Source organism: Microtus pennsylvanicus, chromosome X (genome assembly GCF_037038515.1).
Source record: "Microtus pennsylvanicus isolate mMicPen1 chromosome X, mMicPen1.hap1, whole genome shotgun sequence".
Taxonomy (NCBI): domain Eukaryota; kingdom Metazoa; phylum Chordata; class Mammalia; order Rodentia; family Cricetidae; genus Microtus; species Microtus pennsylvanicus.
In genome coordinates, this window is record NC_134601.1 from 13,847,245 (window position 1) to 13,866,127 (window position 18,883).

At 39.9% G+C, this 18,883-nt stretch overlaps 1 protein-coding gene across 1 annotated transcript; it reads right to left on the reverse strand.

The window, feature by feature from the left end:
* Positions 1 to 11,130: 11,130 nt before the first annotated feature.
* Positions 11,131 to 12,540, reverse strand: LOC142841316 (DDB1- and CUL4-associated factor 12-like protein 1). Its single transcript, XM_075958148.1, has one exon. The coding sequence runs from the start codon at positions 12,538 to 12,540 to the stop codon at positions 11,131 to 11,133; it is 1,410 nt and encodes a 469-aa protein (XP_075814263.1).
* Positions 12,541 to 18,883: the final 6,343 nt, after the last annotated feature.

Here is an 18,883-nt window from a genome sequence, read left to right on the forward strand (position 1 = left end):
AAATTATGAATTCATAATGATATTCAAAATGAAAGAAAATAAAAAAACATAAAAAGTAAATGCCTTTTAGTAAATGGAAGAATGCTAGTTATTAAATGTTGAGGGAACAATATAATTAGGAAGGTGCTGTTTTGTAACATTTTAAGTAATAGCTGGCACGTCTAAAGACTAAAACATGCTAATATGATTAAAATGTTTCTGGAAACAGGTCTCCAAGAATTCTTACTGAGTTTACATTTTATAAAAGAAAATCCTTTGTGGTCTTTGATTAGTATTTTTTTACGCAAAATCCACAAGATGGCAGTAGAGACATATTTTTGAACGTTTCTTTGTGGGCGGTTTATAAAGTGACCTTATTTTGTGGCTTGAAAACAAAATTGAAATCCAACAAAGGATTGTTTTTACTCTGTGAACACATTTCTGTGAACAGTTATGCAAGTATATGAAAATACAACTTCCATTTAGTCATATGAGTCTATGAATTGCTTTTACTGAAACAAGTATCATTTTGATCAATTTGGTGTATCTTGAAGTAAATCCAAATATACTACTAAGCATTTTTCTACAGAGAATATCCACAGTTTCTACCACACCTAAGGTGTCTGCCATGATGCTACCTGGTATATTTGGGGACTCAAGGAAGTGGTACAATAAAGTTCCTTGTCCTTTTCCTGAAATACATTCTTAAAAGTGGTTGAGATGACTGAAAAATCCTGGCAAGAATGCATTGTTAAGTGGATCAAAACAATAACAAATGGATGTGATCTTTTTTCAAATACACACACATACAAATACTCACATACACATTCACACACATAATATTCATTCACAAACACATAGACACGCACGTACACATACACAATACACGTACACACACACGGACACACACACACACATATATATATATACATATGCACACACATACACATATACACATGGACACTCATACATACACACGCATGCACACACATACACCTGCATACACAGAGACACCCACATACACACATACACACACATAAACATATATACACACACACATACATACATACACACACACACACACACACCTTAAGATATAGTAAAAGGAACTTAGCTGTATATTCATGGTTGCATAAAACCATTCCATACCAACAGTCAGTGATTTGCCTGTGTTTAATTTTCTACTCTCCAAGGAAACAGTTTATTGTGTAGTTCACTAGATATACGAGCCATATAAAAGGTTCTTTTTATAACTATTTGTCAAAAGAATAAAGTTTTAAAAAATAAAGCATGTTATGAAGTAGAAAATGAGGAGCAAAAGGAAGTAGTCCATTCTCTGGCAGTGGCAGATTTTAAAGGAAGACCTCAGCTTACGTAAACAAAGGTTTTGGGAGAATAAAGGAAAATGAGTTATGATTGTTCATTTTATGTATTATGGAGGCAAAGGGATGCTCGGATAGCTGCACAAATGTGATTGTGGCTGTGTCTATGAAGATCTCCCAGGAGCAGATTAACATCTAAACCAGTAGATTAAATTCAGGCTGACTTCATAGCCATAACCAACCAATGCCTTCATGCTCGAAATAGAACTCATGCCATTGGCTGTTGGCTCTTGGGTCTTAACTTTGTAATGGGATGCCATGATTCAGCTTCCTGGGGCCGCCATCTTGCAGATGGCATATTACGGGACCTCTGAGTTTCGATTATTGTGTGAGCCAGTGCCTTGTAACAAATTTCTTTCCATGACTGTAAATAAAAAAGCAAAGAAAATATCCAAGATTATTTTGGGAGTAATGTGAATTATGCTTGTAGTTATAGAAAGTTTCTTAAGCATTGTGTGTGTGTCTCTACACCCACTCAGAAATGTGGTTTGAATTAGGACTAGGTTTTCCCAAGTCAGACTTTATATAGATTGGTGTTCACAGAAAGAGCCAAATTATGTAACAATCTTTTACAAAATGTATTTATTTTTGGCTTTATGTGTATGAGTGTTCTGATTTTTTGTATATCTATGCACCATCTGTGTACCTGGTGCCCAAGGAAACCAGCACAGAACTTCAGATCTGTAACTGAAGTTCATGTAGATGCTGGGAACCAAACCTGTGTACTCTGCAAGAACAGCAAGTGCTCTTAACTGCTGAGCCTCTGTCTAGCTTCTATATACCATTATTAATTCACTAAGCAGAATGTTACTTTTGTTTACTATGCAAATGAAAAACGCAGCAGGTAGTTGTTATCAATTTGCCTATTGACTTTGTATAAAAAGAGCTGTTAAGCATCATAATGTGATTGCTGAGAATCAAGGATTTAAAAAAGCATGAGAGGCTAGACAGCAACGTCACTATATCTTTAAAAAAGGAACTTCTCTTGGGCTAGACAGAAGGGCCAAAAGCTAAGAACACTTGTTTGTTTGCAGAGGATGGAGGCTTGATTCCCAGCATCTACATGGTGGCTCCCAACCATCTGTAACTCCAGCCTCAGGGGATTCATAAAAGGTCTTTTATGACCTTTGTGAGGACTAGCATGCAGGCAAAACACTCATACACATAAAGTAATTAAATACATAAATCTTTAAAAATTCAACAAAGAAGGGAACTTATTTCTGCATTCCCAATAAAAACATGCTGTGCTATATTTTTCAGTTTTTTGCTTGTTTGTTTTGTTTTGTTTTGGGACAGAGTTTCTCTGTTTCTCTGTGTAACAGCCATGGCTGTCCTGGAACTCATTCTATAGACCAGGTTGGCTTCAAAATGACAGAGATAGACCTGCTTCTGCCTCCCTAGTCCTGGGTGACTGCCACCACTGCCTGGCTTTAGTTTTTTAGGTTAAAATGTTAAATGATTTTAATTGAAATGGAATTATATCACTTTCTTCTTTCTCTGCCCTATATCGAGTCCAATCCCTCCCATGCCCTCTCCAATCAAAAGTCTTTTTCTTTATTATACTTACACGTATACACCCATGTACATATGTGTATGCACACACACACACACACATACATATACATAAAACCTGTTTAGTCTGCTTTTGTTGTTTCTGTGTATGTGGTTTGTTGGCTCACAACTTAGCATTGGATAACCAATAAGGGGCATCCTTGGGAGAGATTAATTCTTTTCCTCAAGGCAGTTATTAGTTACGAGTAGCTTTTTTGTCTATGAGTGGGACCTGCTAACATATTCTGTCATTTACATTAGCATTTCCATTGAAGATGCCTTTGCTCTGTTCTTGTTTATGCAGCCATTTCTAGAATAGACTGTTTTTTGACATACTTTCTGCTATTCTAGCTCTTACACTCCTACCCCATCTTAGGACATGTTCCCTAAAGAGAGATGAGATGCAGGAGCTATATTGTAGATGTATCCATCGGGGCTGTGTTCCACACAATATGTTGATATTTACACTGTATTTAGTTGCACTTTTCTATGATGGTCTAAATTTACTGCAAAGGGAGGCTTTAGTTCTTGAAAGATTTCTGTACCCCGGTATTATGCCTCTCCTTCAACATAGCCAGTCAAACTAAGCTGAATTAAGAACTAGAAGTTAAGTTTTAATGGGCAAAGCAACTCCTGGGTGATCTAGGGGGAAGGGAGGAGATAGCCATAGGATGTAGAACCACATGGCAAGTCTGAAGACCAAGTTCTAAATAGCCTGTGGGCATGGTCACAGGTATCTCTGGGGGAAGGAACCACTGTTTTTCTTTTAACAAAAAAGTTAACATTTTATTTTTATAGGATATGATCATTGGGAGATGTTAAACATAAAAGAAGCTTTTAGAGTTTATGAAGACTTTGGATTTTAAATGAGAGTGGCTAATTTTTAAAAGACAACTTTCAAAATGGTTGAATTTGTAAAGCTGTGGATTCTTTACGTTTGTAAAATGCCTTATACTATAATGTCTTCATTAAGATGTAAACTTGGGGATGAACCTGAAAGAAAAGATTGTGGCCTGTCATGTGTTTGTGTAACAAGTGAACAAGGGGCCAGCTCTATGGGCTAGTTTTGTGTCAACGTCACACAGCCAGAGTTATCTGAGAGAAGGTGGCCTCAACTGAGAAACTCCTCCTTAAGATTAGGCTGTAGACAAGCCATTAAGGCATGTTCTTAATTAAATATTGATGTGAAAAGACCCATCACATTGTCAATGGGGTCACGTCTGGACTGGTAGTCCTGGGTGCTTTAACAAAGCAGAGGAGCCACTGTTTTGAGGGCTATCTGAGATTGGGCAGAGTTTGGAATGAGGGGAAGGCCCCAAGGTGGAGCTCCACCCAAACAGAACCAGACACTAGAAACCTCCTTTTGAATGGTTGGCTAGGGTACTCCAAGTGACTCCCCAAACAATGTAGATTATCATTGTAGGTCTTGGTTGCCTCTCAGGGGTTGACGTTGGGCTCCTATTGCTGAAGACACTGTATACTTAGGACACAGGACTCATGATTTGAGCTGAATCTGACCTGAAAGCCTATTTCCTGTGGTCTAACTTCCATGATTCCAGAAAATACTATGCAAGCTGCCAAGCAAGAACAACAGTGCCTATGAACCAGGGTAATGCATAAAGATGGAGTGTAGTTCTAACATTGGACTTAAGGGCCATTCAATAGGAAGGAAATATGCCTTTGGTAAATCCTTTGGCTCGTGAGATCAGCAAAATTAGAAAAGAATTTAATTAGTGCCACTTTTCTAGCCCAACATACTTTCTTACTACATTCTAAATCTTACTTTCATACCTACAGATAAGTGTAGCTACCACCTCTAATCAAAGAAACCTTTCTTTACTGAAAGTGTGCTATACTTTTCACTAAAAGAGATTCTATTCAGTAGAGAAGTCATAAGTTATGACTTTCATGTAATAGGGTCATTTGTGGCTATTGTAAATGACATAGATTAATAAATATATAGAGAGAAAGATGTCCATGTTGAAATATAATAAAGTCAGTTACAGAACAATAAATAAAATACAATCCTATTTTGAAATATATATTTGCTATTATATGTTCAGAAAATAAGATTTTTAAGACCATAAAGAGTTGACTTAAAGTGGGTTATTTATGTTGTGGGAAAGCATTGTAGTATAAAGGAACTATATTTTTCTACTCTCTATATTTTTTTCTGGTGTCTTCATTTTTTAAGGATAATGTAGTCTGAATAAATAATTATAAAAAGAATTTATGCTGGCACAATCCTCTGAGACCTTCAGATGCAGAATAGAATTGTTGCTCAGTACAATAATTTCTGTTATTCATCTTGAAAAGAGAGAAGCCAAAACAGTGCTGATTGATTAACTTATGAATTACATCCTTTGTACACACAAAGCTGTTTGCAATATTAAAAGACTTAAAACTTAAAAATAAGTATATAAACTAAAATGACAGATTGTTCAGAAGGCAAGAGATAACAGCACTGGGAATATGGAATGACTTTGTTGCTGAGTAGTTCAGCTCTTACCTTTTTGGTATCTAATAGGAAAGATGATGAATCTGTCTTCTGTATTTCCATTAAAGGCATAACACTATAACACCTTTATTGTATAGTATCTTGCATAACTGACATTAAGTGATATATAAGACATTTTAAAATTATATATTTTGTGAAATACATAGAATTCTATAATTGAGGGTTGTTATTAACGTCAAACTACAGCTTATTCACTGACAACACTTCTTTGGGGTAAAATGAGGGAATATATTTTAGGCATATACTGTCCCAATGATCCAAATTAATCATTTTCTTTTTTTAAACTATTTACTTAAAAGAATTTTTTTTTAATTTTACATACCAACTGTAATTGTTTGCTTAATTTGGGAAATAACCAGGCCAGCTTAAAGAGAAACAATTATATTTTTAATTGTTATAAGGGGAAACTGAGGCCACAAGAATGGGAAGTCTGAGTTCCGCCATGTCCCACAGGAATCACCCAGAGAGAGCGAGTACCTGGTCCATTTTAGTTTTTCTTCCTGGGCTCCAGGTAGCCATGCCTTAACTAGGTTCCTCTTCTTAAAGGTGATTGGTTAAGAGAACTTCCCCCACAACCTCCCCATTTTGTCTAAACAAGATCAATCCAAACCCAATACAACTATATATAATAGGAACAGATACCAAATATAAAATTACAAATAATAAACAATATTAAACAAGGAACATAAAACAAAAGTTTTAATAAACATTTTTTTTCAAAGAGTCTAAATCTTGCTTCAGAATTAAGCTTGGCTAAATTATGAGGAAGGTAACTATGACTATCTAATCTTCAATCCCATTAAAGATCTGAGAAGTGAAACAATATTACTTGAGTAAGCATAAAGTGCAATCAAGCAACTTCTAAAATGTACAACAAATGACAGAGACAACTGGCTACCTGGGCAATTACCCAAAGTCTCATTTGTAACGTTGAAGCAACCAACTTTGACTAAGGCATAAAATGACTGACAGACCATTTTCAAAGGCAAGAAACTTTTTAAACCTATTTTACTCTGTTGCTTAGGGTCTCAGCTGGGTTTATCCCTGTGGGTTCTTGCACATTTTTCTAGAGCTGGGTTTCTTGCTAACTCCATAATGGCTCTCTCAATCAAGATATTTCTTTCCTTGCTCTCATATTTGTTTTTCCTCCATCTCGACCACCCCATTCCCTCAAGTTCTTCTCCACCCCTTCTCCCCCTTTTCTACCCTACACCCACCCGCTCCCAAATTTTTATCTCATTCCAATTTCCAGGTGGGTCTATATGGTTTTTTTGGGTTCACCATCGCCACCACCGAGGGGCCTGGTGAAAAAGAGCTCCCCGCGCCCTCCTTGGAGGCTTCCTTCATCTTGCTACCTGTTTGCTGAGGGGCCATGGTGGTTGGCGAGCAGTTGGAGGGTCCTGCGGGCTGTGGCATCTCCTGTGCCGCTAGAGAAGGATGCTCCTTGGTGTTGGCCTGAAAGAGCGAATCGCTGGGAGCTGGAGGCTAGGCGACTGAGCCACAGAGAGCCTGTGGAGTCCTGAGTGAGTGGGAGGCAAAAGAGGCAAAAGCTGGTGACCCAGCAAGCATTGCGAGGTCTGGCGGAAAGAGCCGAGTGGGAGCGGCTAGAGCCGAGGGTGCGGTGCCACAGGAGCTAGAGTGGAGCCCCGGATGCCAGCCAGCTCAGCTTGTGGACTTCTGGGCCTTGAGCAACAAGTCCCTGGAGGATAAGGACAGCAGGCCTGGAGGGGCTCATTCTGAGGGTGGTGTTGGAAGAGCAGGCAGGCGGTATGGGCTGACTATCAATGGCAGAAGTGATGGGAGGTGTGGAAGGGTGAGCTTTAGGGTTGGAGATCTGGCAATAGGGGGTAGCTCGTGCCCAGACAGAAAGGGATCATAGGTAGTAGTAAAGCCAAGAAGATAGGAAAGCCATACAAAGCTAGAAAGGAGCTTGGAGAAACAGGGAGATATCTCTCTAGGGCCAGTAGTCCAGCACCTTCTGGATCCAACAAGTAAACTTAGTCACCTTCTCTTCGGCAGCCAAAATCCTTTAAATCTCTACTGCAATATAATCTGAAACCCAATATGTCGTCAATCATGGGATAGACAGAGCCGTGATCTTTCCTGTCTGTGGAAGAAAACAAAAGTGTGCTCATAAGACTCTTTACTGAGGTCTTATATTGATCTTGGCAGAAAATAAAGTGTTTGAAACTAGCAGTCCCTGTTCCTTGTAACGGCCCTTCTGCTGTTGGTAATTTATTTTCCACCAATCACTTTCCCCCTCCTGCAACGTTCTGTACTGCAGCAACACAATCATTGGAGCAGACCGTGTCAAATGACAGACACTGCGCCTCACATCCTGCCTGCCTATGATGATGCCCAGGCCTTCATGACTGACCACAGTCTTTAACGTCAAGTAGGTTGTGCGAATTGGCTAGGAAGAAGTGAAGTTGGGTATTTTGGAGATAGAAAGTTATTGCAACTTTCTAAATTCAAAATACAATCACAATTAGGCTGTGTAGCTATTAAAACTTAGCCAAATCTTGTGATTGTCTTCTAAAAGGTATATAACCTATAATATCATACATTTAAAGTGAGCTGGTGATTATATTAACACTAATTTTTTTTTTTGTCTGAAACAGGGTTTCTCTATGTAGCTCTGGTGTTTTGGAACTCACTCTATAGACTAGTCTGTCCTGGAACTCAGAGATCTGCCTGCCTCTGCCTCTGCTGCTTATTTGCTAAGATTAAAGGCAAGCACCACCAAGCCCAGGTTCAAGGAATTCTGAAAAACTGTACATCTTAGATTTTTTAGAGAATTTGTCACCTGAATATGCTCTGATTATGTGTATTGTAATATAAAATAAAGTCACATAGACACTCATAAAGGCTAAACAGTAATTCAATTTTCACTTAATGAAGTCATAGTATTGCATCTGTTTCAGATGTATTTAATTGTGTCTACCTCCCCTCCTAATTTGTCCCCAGAATCATAAATGATACCTTTTATTTCTTATAAAGGTTTATTTATGCCAGGTTTAGTGATACATATCTTTAGTTCTAGCGCTCTGGAGCTAGAGACAGACGATGAGGTTAAGGATTGCCTAGTAGCTAGTCCCAGGCTAGGCTGTTAGTATTCATGCATCTGTACTGGCCTGCTCTCAGCTTCTTGACAGGACATGTCCTCAGCTACAGCCACGTAGAGCATCATCAGTGCACATTCACTTTTACTCTCTCTCTCTCTCTCTCTCTCTCTCTCTCTCTCTCTCTCTCTAATTCTCTCTTTCTCGGTCTCTCTCTCTCTTTCTCTCTCTGCCTCTGCTTCTCTCTTCTCTTCTGCTACTCCTGTCCCCAGAAGCTGGTCACTCAGACGTTTCCCCCTTTTACCATTTAATTTCCCCTAATAAGCAAACCCCCCCTACACGAAAAAAAGGAATCAAGTCAGAGAAGAATTCAGATTAAATCTTTACCTTCTATTGTTTATTTTAAATCTCATCCAATATGGAAGGATTCCTTTTCCGTATTTCCTTGAACACCCCAATATCCTACTACTTATTAGACAATAGGCAGCTTATAGTTTGAAAAATTTGTTTCAAATTAATTACCTATATAAATTATTTCTAAATTAAAAACCTATATTCGTAAATTTTCAAATACATTTCTGGTAAAATAAACCAATCGTATTAAATAAATCTTCAAATCTCCATTTTTTTATTTTAAAGGATTAATGTCCAGTTATATATGAAAAGTAAAATTTTGTTCATCTTCTAAGTATCACATATTACTTTATTTATGAATGGATGAAGTTCTACAACATGCCCTGAAAATGTATTAGGGAAATTTTAAAGAAAAACAGGAGAGGGAATCACCCAGCAGAGTTCTTTATTACGCAACAGCAAATATTTATTACAATTTGAAGTGCAGGTTTCCATTGGCCAGAAAAAATCAGTAAATAATAACTGATTGCCTTTGTTTGGCCTTGGTACACAAATAAAGAAATAAAAGACGGCAGTTTACAATCTCTGCTCTCAAATCACTTATAAGAGAGTTGGAACCATACATGCAAGCAAAAGAACTGCACAGATATGTAGCAAAACTGTGTAATTTGCGGAATGAACCTGCATAATCTCTATAAACAAAAATTTGACTATTCTGTATATCTAACTCACAAGTAATTCTTTTCAGCAATTCAGGTTTGGTACTGAACAGCATGTAGTTTGTCAACACCAATGCAAAATACATGTCAGATGTTTAAGGAAAGGAACCGTGGCTCAATACCTATCCTGGGCTAACCTATCCTGGCCAGTTTTGAGGAAGGCCTGGCTGCTTTATCACTCTCAGTATTCTCGCCTAAGAACAAGTCCAATGCACCTCTATAGCATCCCACTGCCTCTGTTAATCTGAATGGCAAAGTTCTTCAATCAGACCCATCTTTTTAATCCCCAGCTCCTCTATTGGAAAATCATACAACATTGTCACAATCACATATTATTACCTTTAGAGGCACAGAATGAGAGACTTTGGTAACGCACATATTCCACTTTTAAGTAAGAAACTTTGAAGTTCACAAAATGAAATCTAATTAATTTGGAGCTTATAAAGAGGGGGCGTTTCTTTCACAGTGAGCTGGATGGGCTCATTTTCTTTCTTTGCATTTTTTTTCTTTTAACTTAAATTATAGGCAGATTTTTGAAAGTTTATACATGCTCAAATATAACATTTGTGAGGAAAAATAGCAACAGCAAAAATATCCAGTCTATACCTTAGAACAGTGTGTTTTCTGCCCTCTCGGCAATACATTCTACACTTATACTTAATATCTCTGCATCAAATGATGGCACTGAAAGTCTGCGTAAGTTACTCCAACCACAAACATTCAAATATATCCACAAGTCTTGACAGTACTAAGGCAAGAAGTGAAAACAAGTACATTCTTTGATCAGTAAGGAGACAGAGCATGAAACTAAGATAAGGCTTGAAAGAAAAATATCGATTTTTGGATTAATTTTGAAAGTTCAAATTAGCAGAATACTTGAACACTTGAATACCTAAACCGTCCTCATCAACTGAGATTCTGATACACAAGATTCTATGACATAATAAACTTTTCAGAAAAGTGCGTTTTACACCAACAACATACGAACTATACACACCATGATCACAGTTCACGAGTGACATATTTTTAAAAGAACGCAATCTGCAACATGGAATGCATGTTATAATCAGAACAATGCCATAAAACTATGGTTAGCGCTCCAGAAAAGTCTAAACTCTGTTTATTAGAAAATCTTGTTCATGTATCACACACACGTGATGAAAACTAAAAGCAGTGTCTTGAAACCAGCTAATAGTAAAATAACACAACACATACACGAGTCTAACATTATAACAGGGGTTTTCTTCCACATATAGACTACATGGATCACTCACTCAAAGACGGCACAGCTAAGAGTTCGTGGAAAGTATTTGTATGAACAGTTCAAAGAATGGTGGAGAGGTGCAGAAAATTTCTCAAAGCGACTTCGGTCAGCTCCATCTGTCTTCTCCTCTCTTTCTGCTAAGAAATACACTGGTTAATCAGGGCCCGCTCTGCCTGAAAGAAAAAAAAAAGAAGGAAAAAAAAAAGAGAAACAGAGTTAAAACAGCATGTGGAAAACGAAAACGGCAGCATTCAGTTAGATTGACCGGAAAGATAAATGCATACTGTGAGTTCAGCTAACCTTAGCTCCAGAGGCCTGCATAGTTGCCATGGAGGCCTGAGGCGAGTGGGCCCCCACCCACGAAGAGCTTCATCTCTGGCCAGTTGTAGCAGTGAGTGTAGAGTGCGTTGGGGAAATCTACACCAGCAGCGTAATTCTCTAAGAAATCATTCTGGTTGATCCAGCCGCTGCCACAGGTGAGCTTGAGCTTCCTTCCAGAGGGCACAGGAAACATGTCTGGACTGGCTACAGATCTTTGCTCGAGGAACTTCTGGGCACGGATGTCACAGAAGAGCAGAGAACCGTGACCTGTTCCCACGGTGACAATATGCTGGTGGACACTCAGGGAACGGACACCAGTGCCTCCCTCTCGGGAGCAGAGTGACCAGACGTTCTCCTGGCCTTGGCGAAGATCCAGGAATGAAACATGAGACTGGGATCCGACAGCATAGAGGCACAACTCGTCACAATAGGTGAGACACACGTTCTCCCTGCAGTAGGGCAGCCTTAGGGACAGCAGACTGGACAGGGAGCTCCTGGCTTTCCACAGGTGGAAATAGCCATCCAGAGACACGGCTCCCAGCTCCTGGTTTTTGTTGCTGTAAGCAAGGGCTCGAACTTTGCGGTTACCAGGACTGGTAGTGGGTTTAGGGATGGCCTCTATATCTGTAGGACATATGTGAGCATAAGCTGGAAGGTCCGCATCCTCGTGCCCAGCCATGCTGCTATTGAACATGTCCGGATCCACCCGCCAGAGTGCCACGGTGCCATCGCGGGAACCACTCACAGCCACAGTGTCACTCATCCACGCGATGGCAAAGATCCAGTCCCTGTGGCCTTGGCAATCTCCTAGGCACACGGGGTCCAGCGTGGGCAACTGGTAGATGGCCAGGCTGTTGGGGTTTTCCCCTCCAGTGGCCATGAGGGTCTTGGAGGGATTCAGCTCCACAGCATGAATGCCACAGGAGGGCAAGCCACGGGACTGGTCGGACCCCCTGTCTCTAATCAGAGGAATGCACCTGATATGGTCGGTCTTGATGTCGACCACAAAAAGCGTGCTGCACTTGGTGCCACACACCACCTGCCTGGCATTTAGCCACTGCGATGCGAACACCTTATTGAGGGGGCCAAGTGCCAGCTGGCGCTCCCTCAGCAGCTCCGGCAGCCTGACGGCCCTGTAGCTGTGCAGGTTGCCCTCGAAGCCCGCCAGCCGCGGTTGGCCCTCATAGCCCAGCGCCCGGCCCTTCAGGTAGTGCACAAAGGAATGGCGAGCCATGGGCCGCTGTGGCCTCTTGACCAGCAGCAGCGACCCCTCGGCTTGGCCTGCTTCGGCTGTCGCCATTGCCACCACCGAGGGGCCTGGTGACAAAGAGCTCCCCGCGCCCTCCTTGGAGGCTTCCTTCTTCTTGCTACCTGTTTGCTGAGGGGCCATGGTGGTTGGCGAGCAGTTGGAGGGTCCTGCGGGCTGTGGCATCTCCTGTGCCGCTGGAGAAGGCAGCGCCTTGGTGTTGGCCTGAAAGAGCGAATCGCTGGGAGCTGGAGGCTAGGCGACCAAGCCACAGAGAGCCTGTGGAGTCCTGAATGAGTAGGAGGCAAAAGAGGCGAAAGCTGGTGACCCAGCAGTCATTGCGCGGTCTGGCGGAAAGAGCCGAGTGGGAGCGGCTAGAGCCGAGGGTGCGGTGCCACAGGAGCTAGAGTGGAGCCCCGGATGCCAGCCAGCTCAGCTTGTGGACTTCTGGGCCTTGAGCAACAAGTCCCTGGAGGATAAGGACGGCAGGCCGGGAGGGGCTCATTCTGAGGGTGGTGTTGGAAGAGCAGGCAGGCGGTATGGGCTGACTATCAATGGCAGAAGTGATGGGAGGTGTGGAAGGGTGAGCTTTAGGGTTGGAGATCTGGCAATAGGGGGTAGCTCGTGCCCAGACAGAAAGGGATCATAGGTAGTAGTAAAGCCAAGAAGATAGGAAAGCCATACAAAGCTAGAAAGGAGCTTGGAGGAACAGGGAGATATCTCTCTAGGGCCAGTAGTCTAGCACCTTCTGGATCCAACAAGTAAACTTAGTCACCTTCTCTTCGGCAGCCAAAATCCTTTAAATCTCTACTGCAATATAATCTGAAACCCAATATGTCGTCAATCATGGGATAGACAGAGCCGTGATCTTTCCTGTCTGTGGAAGAAAACAAAAGTGTGCTCATAAGACTCTTTACTGAGGTCTTATATTGATCTTGGCAGAAAATAAAAGTGTTTGAAACTAGCAGTCCCTGTTCCTTGTAACGGCCCTTCTGCTGTTGGTAATTTATTTTCCACCAATCACTTTCCCCCTCCTGCAACGTTCTGTACTGCAGCAACACAATCATTGGAGCAGACCGTGTCAAATGACAGACACTGCGCCTCACATCCTGCCTGCCTATGATGATGCCCAGGCCTTGATGACTGACCACAGTCTTTAACGTCAAGTAGGTTGTGCGAATTGGCTAGGAAGAAGTGAAGTTGGGTATTTTGGAGATATCATCATCTCTTTTAGCTATGAGAACTGAGGAAGTGGGGGTAGAAAACTGCAAGTGAGGAGCTGGGGATACAAGTTCCCATCACTAGTTTAAGAGGTCCATGGCCTTAGAGAACACTGAATCTCTGAGTTAGGAATAAGAAGGATGGTCATGATTTTAAGGACATGCGGAGACAGAGAATATTCCAGAGGAAAATGAGCATGTGAACACAATGGAAAGAACTATAGTCGTCTAGCTCCTAGAAGCTCAGGAGTCACAGCGGAAAATTTCATATCGTTTATTTTATTTCATTTTATTTGTTTTTGCTTCAAGATCTCACATCTCATGACCGACATATACTTGGTAGTTTAGTCAAGTGTGACTTTAATTAATTAGGGATGCATTCCATAGAAGCTCTTGCATAATACGGACTTTAAATATCTTATTTCCCCTCCACAAAATATAGTTTGTTGAGAATGGGAGCCATGAATTCATTTTTCTGATTAATCATGCAGTTTAAGAACTATTTTGTCCAAATAGACTAGGGTCCCAGAAAGTCAGTACATGCAGTAGAAACTAGTCCCAGTGCCTTTATCAATGGCTGCTCAGTCAGCCCCCATTGTTAGACTCATTCAGAGAGTCCAGTTTGATTGCATGCTCCTTCAGTCCCGGTCCAACTGGATTTGGTGAGCTCACAATAGAACAGGCACGTTGAGGAAGTGTAAATTTTTGAGTGGAAAAATAAATAGGAAAACCTGAAAATAAATAAATAAGATATTTAAGAATAAAAAAAAGAACTATTTTATAGTTTCCCAATCCCAAATGCCCCAAAACAGTTTGCTAATTTTATTTCTACTCCTTTTTGCACTTTCGCTTCAAGGGTAAATTCCATGTACAAGCCATGTGTTGTTCTTTCCCACCATTTCAGTTAATCTGTCTCATATTTGTACTCCCTAACACGCTCCAGTCTCAGAGTTCTGACTCTTTTCTATGTTATCCTTTTGATGGCAAAGGAAAAGGTGAAATAGATTGGTGATGTGGTTGTTTCATATATCAATCTATTGATTTCATTTGGTTATTTAATAAAGAATCTGCTTGGCCTGACAGTTTAGAACATAGGTGGGTGGAGTAAAAACAACAGAATGCTCGGAAGAAGGGACGTTAATCACATGCCATGCTTCTCTTCTCTGAGCCAAATGCAGTGTAGCAAGCTGCTAGGCAGACATTCTGAATCTTTCCTGGTAAGACTGGTGCTACACAGATTACTAAATATGGGTAGCCAAGATATGAGTGTTAGCCAAGAATTGGTTAGATACAATGGGACCAGAAGTGTTTAAATGAATACAGTTTGTGTGTTGTTATTTTGGGGCATAAGCTAGCCAGGTGGCCAGAAGCCAGGCGGCAGGAACGCAGCCCGCTGTTCCTTTTACTGAATGGTGCCCAGACATGTATAACTGAATGCAAACAAAGCTTGAGAAATCTTGGGAAAGAATAGAGTAAGGCATATTTTCTTGGTAGCAGCAATTTCTCGGGTGTGCTCTGCTTGCTAGAGACAAGCAAGTTCTCTCTTCTAAGAGAGGCCTCCTGAATCAGCTTTAGCTGCAAACCTTGCAGCTCTTTTAACTATAACCCTTGTAGACTTCAAAGGTATGACAGGAGATTATTGTGAACAATTTTAGACACATAATTTAAACAAATAAGGTAAATGAACTGCTATCTCAAATGTAATAATAAAAGACCTTTTCAGCAATACATGTACTATGCGACTTGATCAGTTACCACTAGCCATACCACATAAATAGAAGCTTGGGATGCCTGTATAACTATTAAGGAACTTCAATTCATAATTTCTGATTACACAAAACTGATATCCCAGCATATTTTCTGGTGATAATTATATTATACTTAAAGACTCTACTAAATTTACGCATCTTTTCTTAAAACCTGAAAAAAAGAGTACCAAGTTACTCAAGATGCCACAACACAATGCCACAGTAGAGTAAATGTTTCAGACAATTGATATATATTTTCTCAGTCCCCAAGGCTAGTTCATGGGTCAAAATAGGTTTAGTTCAGGTGGTGTATTCTCTTATATTGTTACCAAGTTGCTTTATCCAAGTGTACTCACATGGCTCTTCATTTTGTGAGAATAGGGAGATATTTGAACTTCCTCTTCTTATAAAAACAAATTCCGTGGGTTAAGACGCTACCTTTATAACATCCTTTTACATTACTTATTTCATTAAAACCTTATCCCTGAGCATGGTCACATAAGGGGCTGGGGGAGCAGAAGATGCTGGGGGAGCAGAAGATAATCTCTAATGTTCTTCCTCAGATGATGTCCATTTTAATTTTGAAACAGAGTCCCTCACTGGGAAATTTTGCAAAATGAGCTAGACTGCATGACAGGCAGGCCCAGGGATCTGCATTGTTCTATTACTTTAGCACTGCTATTACTAGTGTTACCCACCACACTTTGGGTTTTATTTGGGTGATGGGGATTAATCTCAGGTTTTCATGTTTGCATTTCCAGTATTTTACCAACTGAATTATTTCACCAGCTGTCTTTTCGTAAGTTTCCAAGCTTCCATGTATAAATTTTGAGAACACCCTGTTCCTCCTTAGCACAAGGGAAGACATTCCTACATATTTTTAATCATATAATCCTCAACAAAATATTGGCAAATTAAATCTATAAACAGAAATTGTACAGAATGATCAATTTGGATTTAATCAAGTTGGTTAAGATTGAGTCATCATTTTAAAAGAATCAGTGTAAACAACTATGTCAACAGTATAAGAAACATCATATAATTATTTTAAATGGCACAAAAATACTGTTGAACAAAATCCAATCCCTACTGATTAAATCTTTCAGCAAATTTGTAATAGAACTTTAAAAAGAACGGGCACAAACATTTCATTTAAAGTTAAGAAATTAGATTCTTTGCCTTTTAAATAAAAAACAAGACAAAGATTTCTGCTTTCATTATTTTTATTCACCATAGCTGAGTGTTTTCTAATCTAATAATACAAGAAATAGAAGGAAAGCATACGAATGGAAAAGTAATAAGACTCTCTACTTGGCAATACAATACCAAGATACCTGCAAAAATAGTTTCTAGAGCTGGTAACTTCAGTGAGTTCACAGAATTCAAGATTAATGTGCGACAGCAAACAATATTGATACATACCCCAAATAATATTTAGAAATACAGTAAAAATGGAACTTTATGTAATTGTGAAAAATAAATGAGATAAATTCACAACTATACTTACACAATGCAAATGCACAATATGTCTAGTGAAAATGGCAAAATAAAGCTTCATTATTAGAAAATACAGCATTATCAAATGGTAAATACTACTAAAATTGGTCATTAACTTTGATTTCTAGAAAAACTTAGAAATGCATGTTTTCTTATTTGAATAAGCTTTTTATTAATCTTGTGTGGGAAGGTACATATTGGTTAGCAACTACTCACATAAATTTAAGTGTATGAGATCACTGTATACTTTTATGGTGTTTGTGTTTGAACCCAAGGTCCCACACATTTTTAGATATTTATACCATTGAGCAATGTTCCTAACTTCAATTACTATAGATTTCTTGAAATAAAAGTATGTGGTTGCAATTAGTGGAATTTGTGGAAACAAATTAGTGGTTGCATTGATGATGAAATAAGAAAGAGCATTTGGCCGCAAAAGGACAATGTTAGGCTGGAGAGATGACTCAGGAATTAAGAGCAGGAATGCCTTTCCAGTGGACCCAAGTTAGATTCCCAGCATCCACACAGCAGCTCACAACCACCTTTAGCTGTAGTATCAGGGTATCTGATGCTGTTTTCTGGTATTTGCACACACCATAAACTGAAACATTAAAGCAAGTAAAATACCTATATATGTTAAATAATTTTTAATTAGAAACAGTAATGTAGATATCACTGTAGAAATTCAAAGGCTTCATATGTTTATTTTGTTAGTGCTAGTATCCTGCATTCTCCTTGGAGAAAAACAGAAAAATGAATCTCTCTAACTTGTAGTCTCAGTTTAGTAACCAACAAAATTAAAAGCCATTTCATGTCTTAAGAAGCAAGACATGGAATATATGAAAACAATGAAGAATATGGAAGATGAAAACAAACTTAAAAATGCTTCTCCTTTGTTACTAGGTGTAGCACTGACAATGATCTCTTGTTACAACTCTGAGGCTGTCATACTTGACTTGTAAGGGATCATGAGAACATTTGGTACTAGAGACTGAAAATACCAAATAGACAGATGCCACTCTCCCTCCTCAACAGTATTCACTCTATGACCTGCAACTGGCAGTCATAAATAGAACTGAGCAGAGACAGTACAATCAGCATTGCAGTCACTTCATAAGTTAACCTAAGAAGACTGGGAATTGATTTCAATGTGGTGCTGAAATCATGACTATTTTAAGACAAGTTTCTTTGAATTTTCTATTTATTTACTGGGAATGAGAGAGAGAGAGAGAGAGAGAGAGAGAGAGAGAGAGAGAGAGAGAGAGAGAGCACAGACTTGCAAGTATGCCTGTGTGTCTGTGTGAAAATGTTCAGGTGAGAGGACAACTTGGTGGAAGCTCCTTCTTTCCTTCTAACAAGTCTTGGTGGCAACTGTCTTTACCCACCATTTTACTGGCCTCAAAATCATGATCCTTTTCTCTTCAATGTGTTCATATGTGTACACGTTTTTCTCCACACAGCCATTAGTACACAGGAAAAGGTCAGGGGGAAAATATTCAGTATCCTACTCTATTATTCTGTATTTATTCCTTTGAGACAACATCTCTCATTGAGCCTGGATCTGGATTGGTAGCCAGTAAACGCCAGTGATCCTCCTATCTGCACCTTCAGAAGTATTGTAGGCACAGGTGGGTGAGACGCTGCCTGACTTGTTACATGGGTGGTGGGGATTTAAATTCAAGACCTCAGCCTTAAATATCATATTCAGTTGTAGATGGAGCGGCGGGCTGCATTCCTGCCACCTGGCTCCGGCTGCCTGGCTAGCTTATGCCCTGAAATAAGAACACAGAAACTGTGTTCTTTTAAACACTGCTTGGCCCATTATATCTAGCCTCTTCTTGGCTAACTCTCACATCTTGACTAACACATATCTAACAGTCTGTGTAGCACCATGATGTGGTGGCTTACCAGGATGATTCTAGCATACGCCCATCTTGGGCTGGAGCTTCATCGTGTCTGACCTGGAGAGGAGAGGCATGGTGTCTGAGCTAGAGAGGAGAGGCATGACAATTGCCTCACTTC

Coding starts and splice junctions, on each gene's coding strand:
- LOC142841316 (XM_075958148.1), bottom strand. CDS start 12,540: ATGGCCCCTCAGCAAACAGGTAGCAAGAAGAAGGAAGCCTCCAAGGAG.